Genomic DNA, 20,233 nt, shown 5'->3' with positions numbered 1-20,233 from the left:
TTTGTTCCTAAAATCAGTTAAGGACACTATCGTATTCCTCTCGCTGAATACATATTTCTATTAAGAAATGGAATTACTCGTGCATTTATTAAGATGTACAGAAGCAGTGGCGGCTCGTGCCTTTCTTTGATGGGTGTTCACAAAAAAAAATATGAATAATGATCACATTGATATATTATCGTATAGCTGTGTCACACGTCAGAGATAAACGAATTCTAACTATCCATGCACCAAATCTACGCATATAAAACCAAAATTAAAACCATTAAACAAGAGTAGAGTAAAATTAATTCATAGGACTGCTGTTGTAGATAGTGTTAAAAATCTGGATTTATTTGTAGAGAAACTCAATGCGCCTAGTTTTGAGAGATACAAACTTATCAATAATTTTATTATTGAAGTCTCTAATGTTGTTAACAAGTTTTTTTTCTACTGCCAACATAGCCAATGTACTTAATCGGTCTTCTGTCATTGTGTTACGGAGGAATGTTTTAATCCTCTTTTAATTTAACACACGTCCGTCTCCAAACTTCAAGTGTTACTGTTTCAGCTTTCAATACTCACCAATGCAGCTTATATTTTCCTTACTTTGGTGAACAAAAGACAATCGAATTAGTCCCCGCGCGTAACGATATTTTGAAAAGAAAGAGTAAAGAGAGAAAACGAGGAAAGAGGGAGAAAGGAACTGGATGCCAGACCCAAGAGAGATGGAGCATCTCTGTTTCTCTGTCACTAGCACGTTAAGACCTGTGCGAGCAGAGCTATTGTAACCATTGTAACAAACCAGAAAATATTCCCGCCTCAGGCTATTTCACCCTGCTAGAGAAAAATTGTGCGAGTTGCTATCAACGTGTCCAATGGAGATTTAAAGACACACGACACACACGAAAGGACATTCGAGACGAAAAATGTAGGAACGTCATTGCACATTGGAAAGTAATAGATGTAATAATATTTATACAGTAATACCTATGATTATTGTTAGTTTTTAAGGTGTTCACGTGCTCCTGTTCTCATATAGAGGAACCGCCGCTGTACAGAAGTCTCACACTATTTACAGCCTTTGGAAAGGAATAAAGTCATTTTTATGGAGATCTGTTTGCTGTTGTAATTTCGGAATAACGCCCTTTTAGAAATGTCTGATTCAGTTGTAAATCACAAATGGAATAATTATTGATTAATCTGAGTTAACATTACAATATAACATATACTGTTCGTTTTATAAAACTTTTAATCAGTTTTTAAACGTGTAATCAAATCTGATGGAATTTAACCAAATCTGGCAACATAGGGAATGACAATTTCAAAATGTTATGCTCTCAAGCGTTCAGATGTAGGACTACCTCTTACATCATTCTTGACAATCATAGACTTCGTACATAATATATCAGACCTATCAATAGTAGTACTAGTAGTGGTAGTGGTAGTGGTGGTGGTAGTAGTAGTACTGGTAGTGGTGGTGGTAGTAGTAGTGCTGGTACTGGTGGTGGCGGTGGTGGTAGTAAAGTAATAATGTAACGTAACGTGATACAATATAACTCAACGCAGCAGATTTCGGCCGATAGAGCGTGGAAATTGATCCAGCGAGTTGAAGATCACGTTACTATGTACGCGTGACTGCTTTGTGCGATCAGTTGAGTCCCAGTGCTGTTATCGCGTGCTTTGTTTCACAAAAATTCCGAAAAATAATCCGACTGTTCTGTATTGTGTGTCCTAAGGAAGAGCAAGGAGGTTGCTGCAGGCTGTCGCTTTGTTTTGATAGTATTTTGTTTACATTACAGACCTCCAAAACTTCCTCATTATGCAGGAGTCATCGGCAGTTATAGTGCTACTTTCGCTCTCCCGGATTGAGAGAATATCACATAATTTTTGTTTTCATCTTTTGTGCTTTCGTATTTTATTTTGAGGAAAAAAACTGTATTCCAAAAATACAAATAACTAGGAAGAAATTTTTCTGAAGATCAAATAACAACAACATTTACGGGTAATATAATATTAAGCGTAATGAATGTTAAAACATTGATAACAATAGTGACCTTCGGTGGTGTAGAGAGCGAGACTCAGCTCTCAAACATTTTAGTTCTCTGTTAATACAGAAACAGGTAGTCCTAATGAACGCACTAGCTGTCATCTCGCTGAGAGCTAATTTTTTGTCTCACTCTGTCACTTTGGTCTAATTGTTTAAGTATATCTAATAATAATAATAGTAATAGTAATAATAATAAATAATAAATAATAAACCTACAATAATCCAATATTACTACAACCATCACAATTATATACATAAATAAAATTACAACAACATTTGTTATTTTAGTTGTATCAAATACAGATACAGGAACATCATTTTATTTTTACTTCAATTTTTATTTTACCTGAGTTTTGAATGTACTTCACTCCCACCCCTTCTACTAATGAAGTTCAACCGTCCTGCACACAGATCCAAGACCGCACAAACAGTCATAGTAGCCTTACGATCATAGTAAACAGTACGTTCCAAAAATATGTTCGCGTTTTCCAGTGACGAAAGAGCTTTCAATATTGAATCACTTTCGCACAGGTACTGTCGTCCATTTTTCTACGACGTATCCCGGTTTCCCCCACCAGCTTTTATTCGCCAGTTAGTGGCTGGGCTGTCTTCTCTGAGAACATTAACTTCTGTTAGGAAATGGACGTCTACGTAATATTATAGAACTGTTTAAAATAGCTTAAATAAAAGGGGTTCGTTAAGTAATTAACTGTCACGTGATTTCCTCCCGTTCTACGATTTACGACATAACCACTCGGACGGACAGCAGATAGTATGTCTGAGTAATTTTATCTTTTCGGATCAGGCAGAAGTGAAGATTGAATTTACAGTATGTAAGGTACTCTTTTATAGAGTAGGTACAGAATTATTTCAACATGAGTTACTAGTACGAAGGAAGAAACTGTTAATTGGAATTAGGTACAATAGTCTATAGTGCAATAATATGCACAAAAGAACTGAAGCCTGTATCGAAATGAACGGCCACCATGTTAAAAATGTGTTTAAATATCCATATTATGATTATTTTTAATTTAACTTTATTCTCTATATTTTACGCTAATGTGCTGTAGGCAGTATAATAGCCTATACACTGCATAATGAATACGTCCACATGGACAGCTCAGTTCGTGAATAAAAACAATCATTGTTAATACTGTACTGTATTTTGATTAAACAAAAATCTAATGAAAATTATCAAACTCAAAAGCGCGATATTTCCTAGTTTATGTAAATGGATGAACTACTTTTCTTCCCTCCTATACCTAGTAAAGTGATTTGTTTGTATTCTACGCCAGTATCATCGAAGTCCAGTCGTAGAAGGGGGTAGCAAACGGCGTTGATCCAGAGGTATAACCAAGTTAATATTAAAAATGTTGGTAAAAATAAAATGATGTCCCTGTATAATAATGACTCAATATTTCTTCCATTGCCAATGAATATTATAAATTTATAGAAAATACCAGATGAATTATTGTTCTCATTACTTTAGATTTTTATATTATCAAGTTTAAGATTTCGTAATGTAAGTGAAATAGATTTTGTCACCACATGATCGTCATCAATATCACCACCATTGTCATAGTCGGTATCATCGTCGTAACACTATCAAACTACGAAATAAATCCGAAGGGGTCGTAACGAGTACACTGAATGAGGATTAGTTGCCGCCACTCCATCTTTGCTATCAATTTCATTAGATCATTACCAGAGGGCGGATCAGAGCGACCAGGTTCGGTGGCTTCATGTTACTGATGCAGAGAGCATAATGGCTCGGCATGTGTTCCCTAGGTACAGACAGTGGGTAAAGAATTATACAGTACGTAATAAGAACATCACGTTCCGCTTCGCAAACAGGTGGCGTATGCTACTACTAGTGAAAGCAAATGCGAAATTATTATCTGGGAATACGAGGTAACCGATGAACTACGCATAGTAGTGGACCTACAGTTAAACAGAGCAGTTAGGAACAAGCGTGCGCTATTGGTGTTGTTATTTATAAACTGTCAGAATGCCTAAGGAAAAACGTGTACAAAGTGAAAAAGTGAACGCTTGTACACCAGTTCGGAGGTAATATCTTCAGCAGTGAAGGATAAATAATTACATGTAATATGTAAATTGACGTTAAGAGCTAAGAAAAAATGGCACTTAGAAAGGCACTGCAACAGCAGACATCACAGGGAATACATACAAGAAAATCCGTCAACTTCGGATGCAAATGTAATTGTAGGAACATTTATATCTAACTCTACTGGAAATAAATATGTACAAACGTGTGACACTATAGAAAATGTGAACCACACAACAATGGCAACTGTATTTTCTAATGCCATGAGTATTTTATGTCCTACTGGTATCAGGTATAATAATGTACTTCTTTTAGTCACAGATGCTGCGCCCTATATGATAAAGGGGCCAAGGACATAAAAATAATATATCCTAAGTTGGTTCACCTTACTTGCTTAGCACATTGACTCCATAGGATAGCGGAAGTAATTCGCTCTTCTTATAGCGACGTCGATAGCTTTATAGGCAATGTTAAGAAAATTTTTCTGAAAGAACCTTCCCGAATACAAAAATTCAAGGAAATAGCTCCCAGGGTTCCCCTTCTACCAAACCCCATAATAACAAGATGGGGTAGTTGGCTGGAGGCTGCCTTCTATTATGCCACATATTATGTTCAAATTGTGAAAGTGATCAATAGTTCAGATTCTACAAAGGCACATGTAATTGAAATAGCAAAATCCCTAATTTCAGATGATCTTGCGAGCAGTTTAGATTTCATACAGAATAACATTTATCACTTCCCGAAAGCCATAACGTTGTTATAAACATCTGATTTACACATGCCAAAGGCTATAAACATATAGAAGAAATATCTGTAAAACTTAAGGAAACCAAAGCCGGAAGTTACGAAAAAAGTGAACGAGAAACTTCAGAATGTGTTAGCAAAAAATAATGGCTTTTCAATCATGTGTGGCGTTGCTGCAAAAAAACAATAGAGCCCTCGAGATCAAACAGTGAAAGAAATATATCAGATATTCATATTGATATTCCTGATATAGTATATTATTCGTATGCACTTATTACGTCTTGCAATGTCGAAAGGAGTTTCTCACGATATAATTTTTGTTTAAGTGAGAGACGCAGAACGTTCACTTTCGACAATCTCCGCATGTACATTATTGTCCACTGCAATGCACAGACTATGTAGTATTCACTTTACACGTAAATACAAGTAGTGTTTTATAACGGAGTACAAATTCACAGCCGTCATGTACAGCACAGTTTACGCATTCTTTTGACACAACTGTACGGACATTGCAGGTACGCGCCCGAGTGTACTTCTGGAGTCACCTCTCTGCTTCAACATAAACAGACTATAGTAAATGGTTAGTAAACTTGTAAGAACAGTCACTCTGATCCGTCCTTTGATCATTACTGTCCTTCTGAATAGTTATGTCGCATCCCGGTTTCTCCCACCCGTTTCTGCTGGCTTCTCTGTAAAGGCTGCTAGCTGGGTTGTTAGCCTCTTCTCTGAATATATTTGCTGTTCGGCATTGAAAGTGTAGGCTATATATTATTATACAATTTACAAATGGCTTTCAAGAGAAGTCGGAGGTTCGTTGCCGCCCTCACATAAGCCCGCCATCGGTCCGTATGCTGAGCAAGATTAATCTAGTTCCTACCATTATATCCCGCCTCCCACAAATCCATTTTAATATTATCCTTCTATCTACGTCTCGGCCTCCCCAAAGGTATTTAGTATTATACAACTGTTTAAAATAATTTAAAGAAAAGGACTATATTGTGTTTAATCTGTAACTGTAGTCAATCTATTGATATTACTCTCTCTTTACTGTTAACTATTGCTTTTAAATCATGTGTTTAATTTGTAATCAATACTAACTACGGATTTTAAAATTAACAATAAAATTTTAAACACTATACTTTTCGCAGACGATCAGACAATTTTTAGCGGCTTTGAAAATGATTTACAATTAGCAGTTTAGAAACTAAATGAAATAGCAAAAAAATTCTATATGACAATCTCTGAAAGCAAATCGAAAGTAATGGCATTCAACGGAAAAGATCATATGAGATGTAAAATCAGCATTAATGACAGCATAATAGAACAGGTGAACAATTTTAATTACTTGGGATGCAACGTATCATACTGCCAGAAAGAAGATATTAATATTAAATTAAATAAATTCTACAGAATGTGCGGCACTATTAAAAGAACACTGAAAAATAAAACACTACAGAGTACAGAATTAAAATTTTATAAAGTGATGGCGGTACCTACCTTAACATATGCAAGTGAGAACTGGACTCTTAATCGTGCAGACAGAAGAAAAATAGAAACTGCAGAAATGAAGTTCTTGCGTTCAATAGTAGGTGTGACAATATTAGATAGGAAACGAAATGAAGATATTAGAAAAGACTTCAATATTTTCAATTTAAGAAATAGAATCGAAAGCATGAGAAATGGCTGGTATGAGCACGTTCGAAGAATGCCTACAGACAGAATTCCCCAACATTTACTACAATACAAACCAAGAGGACGTAGAAGTGTTGGACGCCCAATCACTAGATGGGAGGAGTCATTAAATTTCGCTTGATGTGAAAACAGGTCAAAAGGCCTAATTTCATGACGCAGAAAAAGAAGACGAAGTCATTTCTTCTGTTATTCTTTTACTGTTTACTTTTGTTTCTAAACTTTTCTTATTTCCTCTTTACTATTGTATATTGCCCTTAAAGAATTTCGTTGTTCGGTACTTGTAAATCATTACTCAAGTTATATTTTATTTATTCTAGTTGTTCCTTAATCATGTATGTAATTTGTAACCGTAAATCAACACTTGTAATATCCCTTCCCTACACGTAATTGTTTTATTGTTCAAGAATTATGTATTAATATGAAACTGAAAGCCAGACTTTGTTTTATCTGCCTTATATTGGTTATCTTTTTAAAGTCATGTATTTACTTTGAAACGGTTAGACATTCTTATATATCTTTCGCATTGATTGTTTCTCAAACATCTCATTAATCTGTAACAGGAATCATTATTTCACTAATGTACATGCGTCTACATCAGGCATGCCAAAACCCTGCACATTGTGCAGTCGCCTCTGTGCGATGTGCACTTTCTATTCCCCTACCTGGAGGGAGTGAATCGGCTTGGAGAGGAACGCGACAGGGCTATACAGACCTGCAACAGCATATCAGCTTTTCTTTCAGTAACGCAGTTTCAGTACGGGTGCTGATTTGGCTGTGTCTGTGAATGAGTTATGAAAAATAAAGTGAGTTCACAGATAACGAAGAAGAGAAATTAACATAACATAATTGTTATAATGTTTTCCTCAGCCAAAAATAATTATTTTAAAATGAAAGACTTTCATCTGCCCATGACGAGATAATAGTCTTGTGACAGTTTAGATCAGATTAATAAAGTTCTCAAAATACGATATTGCTAGCGCTTATTTCTTAATCAGCACTCTCACGACAAAACAAACTTGACAATGACGTTGTTTTGGAGTCTGTACTAACACAGCCATCAAAGATTAGACGACTTACGACTTTAATTTCATATGCTGGTAAGTGATGAGAATGTAGTGAGGAATACATACTGTTCGCGCAACTTATCTAGGCACTTGGGTTCCCTAGTGCTCTCTCGCTGACCCTCTCCTTCCCTCTCCTACCACGCTACCGCTACAAGCAACCTCGCTACACCCCGCTTCCCCGCTCTTTTAGCTGCCCAGATAAGTTGCGCGAACAGTATGAGGCTCTAGAGGTTGTAAGGAGCGAAGAAAAGAACTATTTGCAAGGCGGAAAAATGTTCTGGAAAAATATATAATGGTAAATTTTCCATCTCACGTCACTATATTATGCTCATATACTTACATTAATAAATCTTTAAACCTGACATAAAGAGAATATCGTCGCTTCACATTTTGTGAAGTACACTTTTAATTTCTTTCAGTAACGCTTCCAACTTGTCGATACTTGCTCTCAACGTTTTCCAAATAAACTATATGTGAATTTAAATTCTAAGCTTAATTTATATAATTTATTAATATTAATGCTAATTTATATTGACATTCAGCAAGGAAATTATTTCAGTGTAAAAACTTCACAATGTCCTACTGCATGTAATTAATTGAGGGTATAATATTTTCTTCAACATTTGTACCAAAGGTCCCAATAAATAATAATGCTCGACGAACAATGAAAGAGTAGGATCTATTACTTTAAAATAATTAGTACCTACTGCGTAAAATGAAATACTTGTTCGTTTTTTGTTGTTTCGAAATTACTGCAATTTTTTTTTTCTTCAAATACTATATACAAATCATATTAATAAATTATGCTTTACAAACCACTACTTTGTGAAGTATAACTGAGTAAGCCTGAAGTTTTTTGTAATACAATTGTCAAGTATAGACATTGATAATAACGTGTTTTTTTTCCTTCTGCTAAGTGTGTTTATGATGTCCAAATGCCTATTTAATTCAACCCTAGAAGCGCAGAATAGATTATTGTACACCCCTCCAGCTAAGAAAGGGTAAGAGCAACGCTCGAATGATGCAACCTGCACAGACCGGCGATCCGCGCACAAAACTGCACATTTAGAGTCTGTTTTCTGGCATGCCTGGTCTACATAATCCATGTAATTTTCAATAATTGTGACCACTATTTTGTATTATCACTTTACTAGTGTTTATTGGTTATAAAATATGTATCTTGATGCCAACTATAACCCTAATATACCTCAGGGTGAAATAGGATTTATTACATTGGATAATAATAATAAAAAGGACCCCATAAAGTAAGTGACTGTCACGTGAATTCCAGCCGTTTCGCCGACTCTGCGATACAACCACTCCGTCGGACAGTAGACCTACTCAGTTTTTATGCTAGAGAGCGTACTGCTTTTAAGTCATTCTTTCTTCTTTCTACAGGTCTCTCCTCGTCCTACGTCCAAGCAAAACAGTAACGGAGTGTGTTGCATAGAATTGATATCCACGATTTGAGTCTGACATCAACAGCCGCTTGTCTCCCGGTGTCTATCGAGCGAAGAAATGGGTAAGTGATAGATATACTGTACGCTTAAATATGTTTCTGAATGTAAATACTTACCATGCCACTTCTTAAATTTAGTATCTGCAACTCATTACAATAAAGATATCATTATCAGTATTATTATTGCTATTATTATCAGCATCATATGTACTGTAGGCCTATATTATACTTAATCAGACTTACTCACTTTTATTATTGATTGTGGTATTCTATTTATATTCTAGATTATGTTATATTTATTACATATGTTATTGACTAGTCTATTTCTGTTAATCGAATAATCTAGTTGTAGTAGGCGTAGATCTCTTCTTATAACGCGTTCAAGACATGGGAATGTTGCCAAATGTTGCGTCTAGGGCATTCAGTGTTTCTTTTCTGCTTCTATATCGATATTGGAATGTCAGTTCTGAGAATCGCTTATCATTTATTTCTTCCGTCATGAAATTATGTTACGTAAGACATTGCCTTTCACCGTGCATATAGTCTTAATCGTCGATATGAAACTTCATTTTATAGTGCAATTGTGCAAGTGGTTGTAGTAAGGTAGCTAATTTATGTTTCCCTCAGTTTTAAGGTTTATATTTTCTTTATTGAAGAAACTTCTCTACAGTCCGTAACTTCTGTTATTTGAACGCAATGTGAGATCCTGATTTTTTTATTTAATTTGTTCCGTACTTTAACGTTTAATTATTAAATCTACTGTGCTATGTTTGTTTGTTAATAGTTATTGCTTGTATTAAATTTTGGTAGGTGGAATTATATTATTGTATTACAAGTCTACTGTATAATAATTGTACGTACTTACATACAATTAATTTGCTCTCTTTCATTACAAGTTAATTATGTTATTAGTCATTTATTTCTGCAAAATAATAATAATAATAATATTGTTATTATTATTATTATTATTATTATTATTATTATTATTATACCATTTTGCAGTAATTTGCAAAAATGCAATATTTCGTCGTAATTTCGTCCAGTTTTGTGCCATGAAATAGACGATTTAATACTTTTATCCACTGATTTTGTGAAAAGATTATACACCATACATTTATAAGAAGAGTGGAGTAGAAACAAAAAGGGAATAAAATATAATGTTTTATTTTCGCTGGCAGAGTTAAGACCATAAGGCCTTCTCTTCTGCTCAATCAGCCTTAGTCAATACAATAGTGGAATACATATTTAAATTATGATTATTTATAATATACTAAAGGTTCACCAGCAGTATTCATTTAAATTTTAATGACTAGTATATGATTATTTAATTTGAGATAAAGTCTATACGAAAAAGTAATAACTTATTTTATGAGCTTATGTAATTCAATTCAGTCTATATGCTATAAGAAAAGAATTATAATTAAGTTGGTCCACACCTGTGGAGTAACGGTTAGCGCGTCTAGGCGCGAAACCAGGTGGACAGGGTTCGATTCCCGGTCAGGGCAAGTTACCTTGTTCAGGTTTTTCCGGGGTTTTCCCTCAACCCAATATGAGCAAATACTGGGTAACTTTCGGTGTTGGACCCCGGACTCATTTCACCTGCATTATCACTTTCATCTCATTCAGACGCTAAATAACCTAAGATGTTGATAAAACGTCGTAAAATAACCTATTAAAATAAAAAAAAATAAAAATAATTAACTACTAACTAGATAACTAATTAGAAATTCTGAGACTAGAACACTTCTAACCACTTGTGCCATGAGAATAGATGTAAAATTGTTGCCATGAGTACATAAATGTAAAACAGCTTCTCGTTAGAGATACATTACATATAGCGGTAAGGAAAGAAGCAGACCACTAGCACAGTCTAGTATATAGAGTCACGAAGCCTGAGTTGTGAGGGTGCAAGGAACAATAGACTGTGCCGGTACTATTTCGCACTGTCTGTAATGAGACGATATTAACGATCCTAGTGGTTAGCAACTATCTATGGATGCATCTTTACTACGTATTCAGCTTCGTGACTGTATATACTAGACTGTGCTACTAGTGTGAATCATGGTTGTATAGATGAAATATTCCGATTAGAAGGTAGAATTTTCCCCACCGCATCGGCAAATTGTTCTATCCTAAAGTGTACATACTGAACAAGTTTGCTTAATGTCTAAATTTATTTTAAAGAATTCGTTAAATAGACCTAAACAACATATAAAGGGTGCTATTCATAGACATTTCGCTAGCCCGCGCTATGATCGTGCTAAACTAGCCCCGGCTATCGACTGGTTACTTGTACAGGATCCATATCATATCATATCATATCATATCATATCATATCATATCTTATCTTATCTTATCTTATCTTATCTTATCTTATCTTATCTTATCTTATCTTATCTTATCTTATCTTATCTTATCTTATCTTATCTTATCTTATCTTATCTTATCTTATCTTATCTTATCTTATCTTATCTTATCTTATCTTACTTACAAATGGCTTTTAAGGAACCCGAAGGTTCATTGCCGCCCTCACATAAGCCCGCCAGCGGTCCCTATCCTGTGCAACATCTTATCTTATCTTATCTTATCTTATCATATCATATCATATCATATCATATCATATCATATCATATCATATCATATCACATCATATATCATATCATATCATATCATATATCATATCATATCATATCATATCATATCATATCATATCATATCATATCATATCGCTAGCGCTGGTTTATGAATACGAAAAACGTTAGTTCGCTGATCATCCACCGGAAGTCCGCGCTAAGAATGTCTATGCATACGGCTCAAAGTGTTTTTTGTATAATCTCAGGTTATCTAATTCAATTTATTTTCACTACGTACAATGTCTGTGGAAACAAATATTCTCTGAGGCATGAAAATATTTTCAAATGACATAAAGAAATTAAATAATTACGTTTCAAGAAAAACATGTTCCAATTATTTAAATAACTGAGAAATGATATCTAATTCAGAGCCATCCTCTTTCCTCATAAATGGGCAGCAGTTTCTTCATAGAATCCTTGTAGGCCTCGGTCAAGTGCATGGTTCGTGTCTGAGCGAGTACGTCGTTTATATCCGTCAGTTTACTGCGATCAGACAAAGAGACTGTGCGAATTGAGATGGCCGACAGAACTCCGAACAAACCTTTCTTGTCCAACTCGTCGTTAATCTGTGTAAGTGTTGGTTGGAGGTGTTCATAGCCGAGCAGACTGAGAGTTTTACAGAAATAATCATAATATTCTTGTATCAAGACTTCGGGCTTTTCAAGAAGTTCTGGGAATGCGCTGGAATTCAAGAAGTATTGGAGATCGACTGCAGGCGATGCCCAGTAACTCAATTGGAAATCCACAAGTCTGAAATCAACAACGAGATAGGCCTATGTAAGGTTACGCAAAAGTAGTTTCCATTTTGAAATGGTAATAAGTTTGTCAAATTTTTAGATTCCACAAAAATAAAAACACCAATTTCTTCGTAAAGAAATGGGATTTTATTAAAACATGAAAATATTAAATATGACCACCACCGTGTTCAATAAGAAATAGTCTTTCTTCTATACTATAAACGGCATTTAGTAAGCACATTTCTAGGGATGTTTTCAATGACATCCGATATTGACTGTTTCAGTTCCTCACGTGTAGTAGATCTACTAAGAAATACCTTTTTTTAGGTAACCCCATAACCAGCAGTCAGCTGGATTTATGTCTGGTGACCTAGAAGGCCAACTGTTCGGAAAATGTCTACTAATTACACGATCACCAAATGTGTTGCGCAATAGTGTTTTTACATTATTGTGTATGTGAGGTGGAGCGCCGTCTTGCATGAAAACAATGTTTTCCATTTCATGATTCTGTAACGCTGGTATTGCAAAGTCTAGCAATATTTGAAAATAACGCTGCCCGGTTACCGTCACGGTTTTTGTTTGTCCATTTTCAATTTCTTAATAGAAATACGGTCCTATTATGAAATGTGACGTAAAACCACACCATACAGTGACCTTGATATCATGTAATCCTTGCCGTATAATTGTGTTCGGATTTTCTTTCGCCCATATCCTGCGATTATGAATGTTAACACCTCCGTTCAAATCGAAATGTGCTTCATCAGTCAGTTTCTCAATCCATGTAACGTTCGATATCTTCACAATGCATATGCATATTGTCTATTGCATTCGTAATAGCACTGAAGGAGACCAATTCGAACTCGTAAAAGTAAAACCATTGTAAAAATTATTCTCCTACAACTGCCATCTGTTTTCTGAACAATTATTGTTGAATAATTTTTAGGGAAAAATTGTTCCGAGGCAGGGAATCGAACCCGGGACCTTTGGTTAAACGTACCAACGCTCTACCAACTGAGCTACCCGGGAACTCTACCAGACACCGATCCAATTTTTCCCTCTATATCCACAGAACTCAAAGTTGGCTGACAATCGTCAAGTACTCTAATACAATAAAATAGAAATTAATTTACTTAGTAAAATTCTATTTCACTAATGTTACCTTCACCAAAACGTTTGAACGGAGCCGCCATTTTCAGTCGACTATCTATGCGGGAAACAAATGACGATAGCAAAGCGTATTTTATAGTACCGTAAAGAATTTGCAGTTTGAAATGTTGGTAAAGAAAGAAACAAATGCTAGGATAGAAGCAAACAATTGCTAGAGAAGTGATAAAATTAAACAAATGTTAGGGAAGTGATAAAATTGTGCGATAAGCAGCCATTATTGGTTCAAAGACGTTCTTTCTTACCGTTTCATTGGTCAAAAGTAGTATGACGCAGTAAAAGTGTAATACTCACTGTAATCATTCAATTTATGTGCAATGCAAGTCTTATTTCAATTCCGAGAAGAAACTAAAGTGACAATTGGTGTGTCGCGATGGCGGAAAAACTAAAAGAAAGAAGCTGCTCATCTAGAACCTATAACCTCACAACAAGAATATATAAAAAGGCGTACTTGAAATTCTTTCTTGTTTCAATGCCACGTTGCCACGAGGAAACTTTTTTGCGATTTTTTTCCCATTTCTCAAGTGGTTTTTGTATTGCAATTTTGTCATATGCCTTTTTTTTTTTTTTTTTTTTTTTTTTTTTGCGGACTTAGTTTCTAATTTTTAGATAAGTCTTTTACGAGATATTGGGCTACATTCAGATAACTTCATTAAGTTAAAGTGCCACGTTTATATGACGCTAATACTACTACTGATAATAATAATGATAATAATAATAATAAATAATAATAATATTAAATATAATGCATTACGCAACAACTTATTTGAAATATGTAGTCATACCTGACGTCCTGGACTTCGCCAGTATCCTCGGAGTAGCGGAACATCATGTTGTTTGCCCACAGATCACCGTGGCAAAGGACGTTGAAACCCGTGTCGTCCCTTTGAACTGCACGATACCATTCGTCCATAGTTTTTCCAGACAGTTTATGAAGTTTGTCTGCAAACCGATCCTTGTGATCTGGTAAAGTCTCCACTTCTTTAGCACAAACCTCTACTGTAGAGCAGAAGAACGGTGCAAAGCCTTGAGCTTGACCTGAACTAAATATGTTGCTCATAAATGGCTTGAATGTTTCTGGGTTTTCATTGAAGACTATAATTGATGCTGCATGGTACATAGCTATCTTTCTCATAACTAGAAGGCAATGCTTCAAATCTAAACCCAGATCCCTTTCTGCCAGTTTGAAGCCCTTTACTTTGAGATCTTCAAGAACGATAGCTGTTTTCTCATTATCTGTGGTAGAGTATAGGTACTGGGCTGCAATCGGTGAGAAGTTTTCTTTGTATGCTTTCTTCAGTAGCCGATGTACTGCTGGCAAGGCTATAGTGAAAGCATCGATTTCTTGACCAAATATGTCCGCTTTTTCCAAAATCTGCAAAATATGCACCACACACAAATTAATTAATCAATATTTTGAAATTATTTTCTTTTTCCTTTGTCTATTTAACCTTTGCTTATACTATCGATTTATATTTCAGTGTAGTGTAGAAGAGGATATTATCTTTTGGCCAACACCAGACAGGTGTTCGAAAATTAATAGCAACATTAGAATTCAAGCAAAAAAAAATCGAACCGTCACATTGTTGCAGTGCTCAGAAGTAATCTCCGCCAACATCAAGAACCCGCCGCCAAACCTCAGGGGCACGGATGCCATCCGCTTAGATATTGCTCTACTGTTGCTATAATGTCTCCTATAAGCGGTAATTTCATTTTCGGGAAAAGGTCAAAATAACATGGACTCATATCCGGAGAGTTCTTCCTCTGACACACATCGTCAAGAGAGATGTAGGCTACTGCCTGAGAATAGATGTATAATTTCCATGGAAAAGAATGAGACGATTGAATATTCCTGTCTCAGATGTAAGACTGCCCATGATCGGAGAACAGAGCACTGATACACACGATAACGAATATTGAGTTACTTAAATTCGGGCTATTTGGTTTGTTACGAACATCGTTCCGAAATTCACTTAAAAAACTGCAAAAAATATGGTAATATGACGTAAATAATAGATAAACATATACATAATTCGTGTAGATAAATATACATTAGACCTTCATGACTAGATCGACACTCCGCACAGAAAGGAAAGCTTTCGTGTCGTTTCAATAACTTAGATGATAAGACTTCTGCGTGTTGTGTAGAAGAGTGCGAGTTCGATTCTCAGTCTACACAACGATTTTTTTTGTCTAAATAACGTTAAAATAGTTAAATAACGTTGAAATAGAGTTTTACAAAGTCCAGAGATTAAGTGTTAATGATCGCAAATAATACAAAATTACAAATTATAATATTATAAACGTTAATCTAACGAATGCATTTACACAATTTATATATAAAACTAACAATTTTTCCAAAGGTTTAGAATCCTTAGGCCTATGCAATTTGCCGAGTAATTATTACAATATTTTATTAGTAGCTTCCCCATATGTGTAAGAAATGCACTAGCACAAAACAATTTTTGTTAAAAGTGTGGCTTTGGACTATTTCATTCTCATCCCTTCTATTTTATCTACGTGTTTGCAATAGTGTTTAATTTAATGTGCATTCAATTTTATTCATGGTATGATTGAACGAAAAAGCACTGTTGCATTTATTGACTAATTAGATATATTAGGCCTAATACTAATTATTAAATGCATCTGTTAAATAAAGAATTACAGTATCTTTTGCAAAATCTTGAATGTTTAAGTAGTCAATAATATTTATGTACTATATACTATAAGGCGTTAAAAAAACAGGAGACGTTTCGGTTATACAGTGGAACAGACACGCTACTGTACTCGTATGAGCTACCAAGACAAGACAGTGACGTTAGCAGCAGTCCAGAATTGAGATCCCACAGCAGGAATTTGCCATTCGGTACAGAGAAGCAATGATATTTTGTGACTCGAGCTATGTTGTGAAATCGTGGCTTTAAGTGGCTGTCTTCTTCATGATCCTTCCTCTGGTCCTTGTCCTTGTTGTGGAACTTGTAACAATTCTTGTTGTATTTGTCATGGTGCTTATCGTGGTTTTGGTCCTTATCGTGATTATTTCGTATTCCTAGTCGTGTACCATATCGTAGTCGTTATTGCAATCCTTGTCGTGATGCTTTACGTTGTCCATGTCGTCATCATTATTGTAGTCCTTGTCGTTTTTTTCGTGATTCTTATCGTCATCTTGTTGCCTTTATTGTATTCCTAATTATGGTCTTTGTTGTCTTTGTCATGGTTCTAATCGTGGCTTTGGTGCTTGTCGTAATGCTTGTCATGGTCCTTGTTGTGTCCATGTCGTAGTCCTGATTGGTATCCGAATCGCGATGCGTTTCCTGATCCTTACTGCGGTCGTTGTTATTCTTTTCTTTGTGTTCGTCCGTTTCGTGGTCCTATAATGGTCGTTGTTTCTTTGTCGTAATACTTGTCGTGGTCATTATTATTGTCCAAGCCATGTTGTCTTATTGCGATCATTGTCGTGGTGCATGTCATGGTCCATGTCATGATATTTATCGTGGACCTTGCTTGTTCTTATCAAGGTTCTTATAGTTGTCCTTGATGTCTTTGCCATGGTCTTTATCGTGGTCATTGTTGTCTCTGTTATGGTTATTCTCTGCTTTGTTGGGGTCTTTACCACAGTGCTTGTTTCCTTTGTAACGGCCTTTTTCGATCTTGTTTTTGTCATGGTCCCTATCGTGGCCTTGTTCCTTATCGTGGTCCATGTCGTGATTCTTATAGTTGTCTCTTTGTCCATTTCGCGTCCTTATATTGGTCGTAGTTGTCTCTAACATGGTCCTTACCGTGATAATTGTTGCCTTTGTCATATTTTTTAATCGTGAAAATTGTCTTTGTCGTGGCCCTAATTGTCATTATAATGACCCTTATCGTTCTTTCTGTTTTTGTCATGGTTCTTATCGTGGTCCATGTCGCGATTTATTATCGTGGGTCTCGTCTTCGTCCATGTGACGCTTCTTACATTAGTTCTTGTTGTTTCTGGCATAGTCCTTTTCGTGATCCTCATTCTTTTTGTAATGTTTTTTATCGTGATCATTGTTGCCTTTGTCGTGATCTTTGTTGTTATTGTAATAGGCCTTATCTTACTCCTTGTCTTTTTCATGGTCTTGAACCTTATCGTATTCCTTATCGTGATCCTTATCGTAGTCAGTGTCGCGGTCCTTAAAGTGGTTCATGTTATGGTTCTTATCATCCTGAACCTTGTGGTGCGTGTCGTTAACTATGTCGTGAGCCTTATTGTAGTCTTCGACCTTATCCTTATCGTGATTCTTATAATGGTCCGTATCCGCCTTCGCATAGTCCAAATCGCTGTCTTGGTCTTCATGGACCTTATCGTAGTGTGTATCATGGTCTTTATCGCGATACTTATCATAGTATTTGTCGTGACCCATGTTATTCTTATCGTGGTCCTTGTCTTTGTTTTGTTGTTGTCATGGGTCTTAACATCGTCCTTGTCTTTGATGAAGTCCTTATGATGATTATTCCGTAGTCCATGTCATGGTCCTTATCGTGATAGTTGCCGTAGATCTTGAAATGACCCTTGTTGTCTTTGCCACGGTCCTTATCGTGGTCGCTGTTGTCTTTGTCATGTTTCTTATCGTAATCCTTGTCTTTGATGCGGTCCTTATAATTTTCCTTATCGTGGTATTTGTTATCTTTGTTATGATCCTTATCATGGTCTTGGTCCTTATCGTGGTTCATGTCGTGACTCTTATCATGAACCTTGTCCTTACCATGGTCTAATTCGCAATTATTATCGTGGCCCTTGTTTAAACCATATCGTGTTTCTTATATTGGTTCTTGTTTTCCTTGTCATGGTTCTTATCGTGAACCTTATTATTTTTGTCGTGGTCCTTGTTATCTTTGACATGTCCCTTATCGTGATTTATGTTGTCTTTATTGTGGTCATTGTTGACATTTTAATAGTTATTATCGTTCTCCTTGCTGCTTTCGTCATGGTCCTTAATAATTATTTGTTGTCTTTGTCATAGTCCTTATCTTGGTAAATTTCGAAGTCTTTATCGTGGTCTATGTCGTGGTATTTATCGTAATCCTTGTCTAGGTGTTTGTCGTGTTTCTTGTTGTAGTATATTATCATGGTCCTGATTTTGGTCCTTATCGCGGTCATTGTTGTCTTTTTAATAGTCCTTTTCGTGGTCCTTTTAATCCTTATGGTGGTCGATGTCGTGGCATAACCCATGTCGTGGTGTTTGTCGTGTTTCTTGTATGTAACCATGGTCCTGATCTTTGTCCATTTCGTGGTCTTTGTTGTCTTTGTCGTGGTCCTTACAATGTTCCTTCCTGTCTGTGCCATATGTCTACATTTGTCATTTCAAAATTAATATTGCTTTTACACTTTGGCGAATGACTTTCGTGTTACACGGTATATTTCAATCTTTCATTAAAGGTAAATGATCAAGGACGTAAAAAGAGACCTACACCAGAAATACACAGACAACTGATAACATTTTGCACTTGTGTGCACTTAGGAGTAGGATGAAGATAGGCCTATGCATACACGAGCAGATTCTTCCTGTCTACGTCGATATCGAGTGAACCGCGCTGTAGAACTTTAACTTCCGACGACCAAGAGTCGTCTCATTCTTTTTAAGGGTAACTGTACAAATCAGCTATAATCTCAATCAGAGGGTAATTTTACCATATAAATCCAAATTAGAAATAGGAGATATTTAGAATATGTAATTAAAATTAGTATTAATATATTATGTAGGCTATATGTATTGTGGGTCCCTATCACCACGGCATGGCGCGTCCTCAGGTTGCGGATCGAGGAGACGGCCTCCAGATATGGAGGGTAGCTGTGAATATATTGAATAAGCAGTCGTGGACAACCGATGAGGGGTGGTCCTCCAGCTTGGGGGTTGGGCGAAGGGCTAACAACCCATCACCGTAAAAAAACAGCCTGTTACGAATCCTTCAAATAAGCCTCGGAATGGGACTGATTCTCTGGCACGACCACAACAAAAGAATAAGGTTTTGAGATTTGGTACTTGGAATGTTACAAGTCTATATAGATTAGGAGGGGTAACATTAGTAGCAAAAGAACTAGCTAGATATAGAATAGACTTTTTGGGAGTACAGGAGGTTAGGTTAGATGGGAACGGCATAACACAAATAGGAGATTATTTGTTGCATTATGGGGAAGAAAATGATAATCAAAAAAATGCGATAGAAAATCTGAAAAATTATAAGTCTCCATGTATCGATCAAATTTCTGCAGAATTAATATAAAAGGGTGGAAGCGCATTATCTGACGAAATTTATAAGCTTGTACTTGCTATTTGGGAAAAGGAAATTTTACCAGAACAATGGAAGGAGTCCATAATCGTACCTATCTTTAAGAAGGGGGACAAGACTAACTGTAGTAACTTTCGAGGAATATCACATTTGTCGACGTCGTACAAAATGTTGTCCAATATTCTTTTGAGAAGATTAACTCCATATGTAGATGAAATTATTGGGGATCATCAGTGTGGTTTTAGGCGTAATAGATCAACTATTGACCAGATATTTTGTATTCGACAGATAATGGAGAAAAAAAATGGGAGTATAAGGGTACAGTGCATCAGTTATTCGTAGATTTCAAGAAGGCATATGACTCGGTTAAGAGAGAAGTTTTATATGATATTCT

General features: G+C 35.8%; 1 protein-coding gene and 1 long non-coding RNA gene across 3 annotated transcripts in view; one reads left to right on the top strand and one right to left on the bottom strand.

The window, feature by feature from the left end:
• The window catches only part of LOC138705986 (uncharacterized), a 394,464-nt gene that overhangs the window by 187,155 nt on the left and 187,076 nt on the right, over window positions 1-20,233 (top strand). For both annotated transcript variants that reach the window (XR_011333875.1, XR_011333874.1), the window contains exon 2: window positions 8,993-9,116. This is a non-coding gene — a long non-coding RNA (uncharacterized lncRNA). The remainder of the gene's footprint in view (window positions 1-8,992; window positions 9,117-20,233) is intronic.
• LOC138705710 (uncharacterized) overlaps window positions 11,889-20,233 on the bottom strand; it is a 67,648-nt gene continuing 59,303 nt past the window's right edge. Inside the window, exons 7-8 of the mRNA XM_069834282.1 lie at window positions 14,373-14,962; window positions 11,889-12,436 (exon numbers count right to left, since the gene is read on the bottom strand). Coding sequence (XP_069690383.1) covers window positions 12,052-12,436; window positions 14,373-14,962 — 975 coding nt within the window. The 3' untranslated portion in view covers window positions 11,889-12,051. The remainder of the gene's footprint in view (window positions 12,437-14,372; window positions 14,963-20,233) is intronic.

Source organism: Periplaneta americana, chromosome 9 (assembly GCF_040183065.1).
Source record: "Periplaneta americana isolate PAMFEO1 chromosome 9, P.americana_PAMFEO1_priV1, whole genome shotgun sequence".
Taxonomy (NCBI): Eukaryota; Metazoa; Arthropoda; class Insecta; order Blattodea; family Blattidae; genus Periplaneta; species Periplaneta americana.
This window is presented reverse-complemented; position numbering and strand designations above follow the sequence as displayed.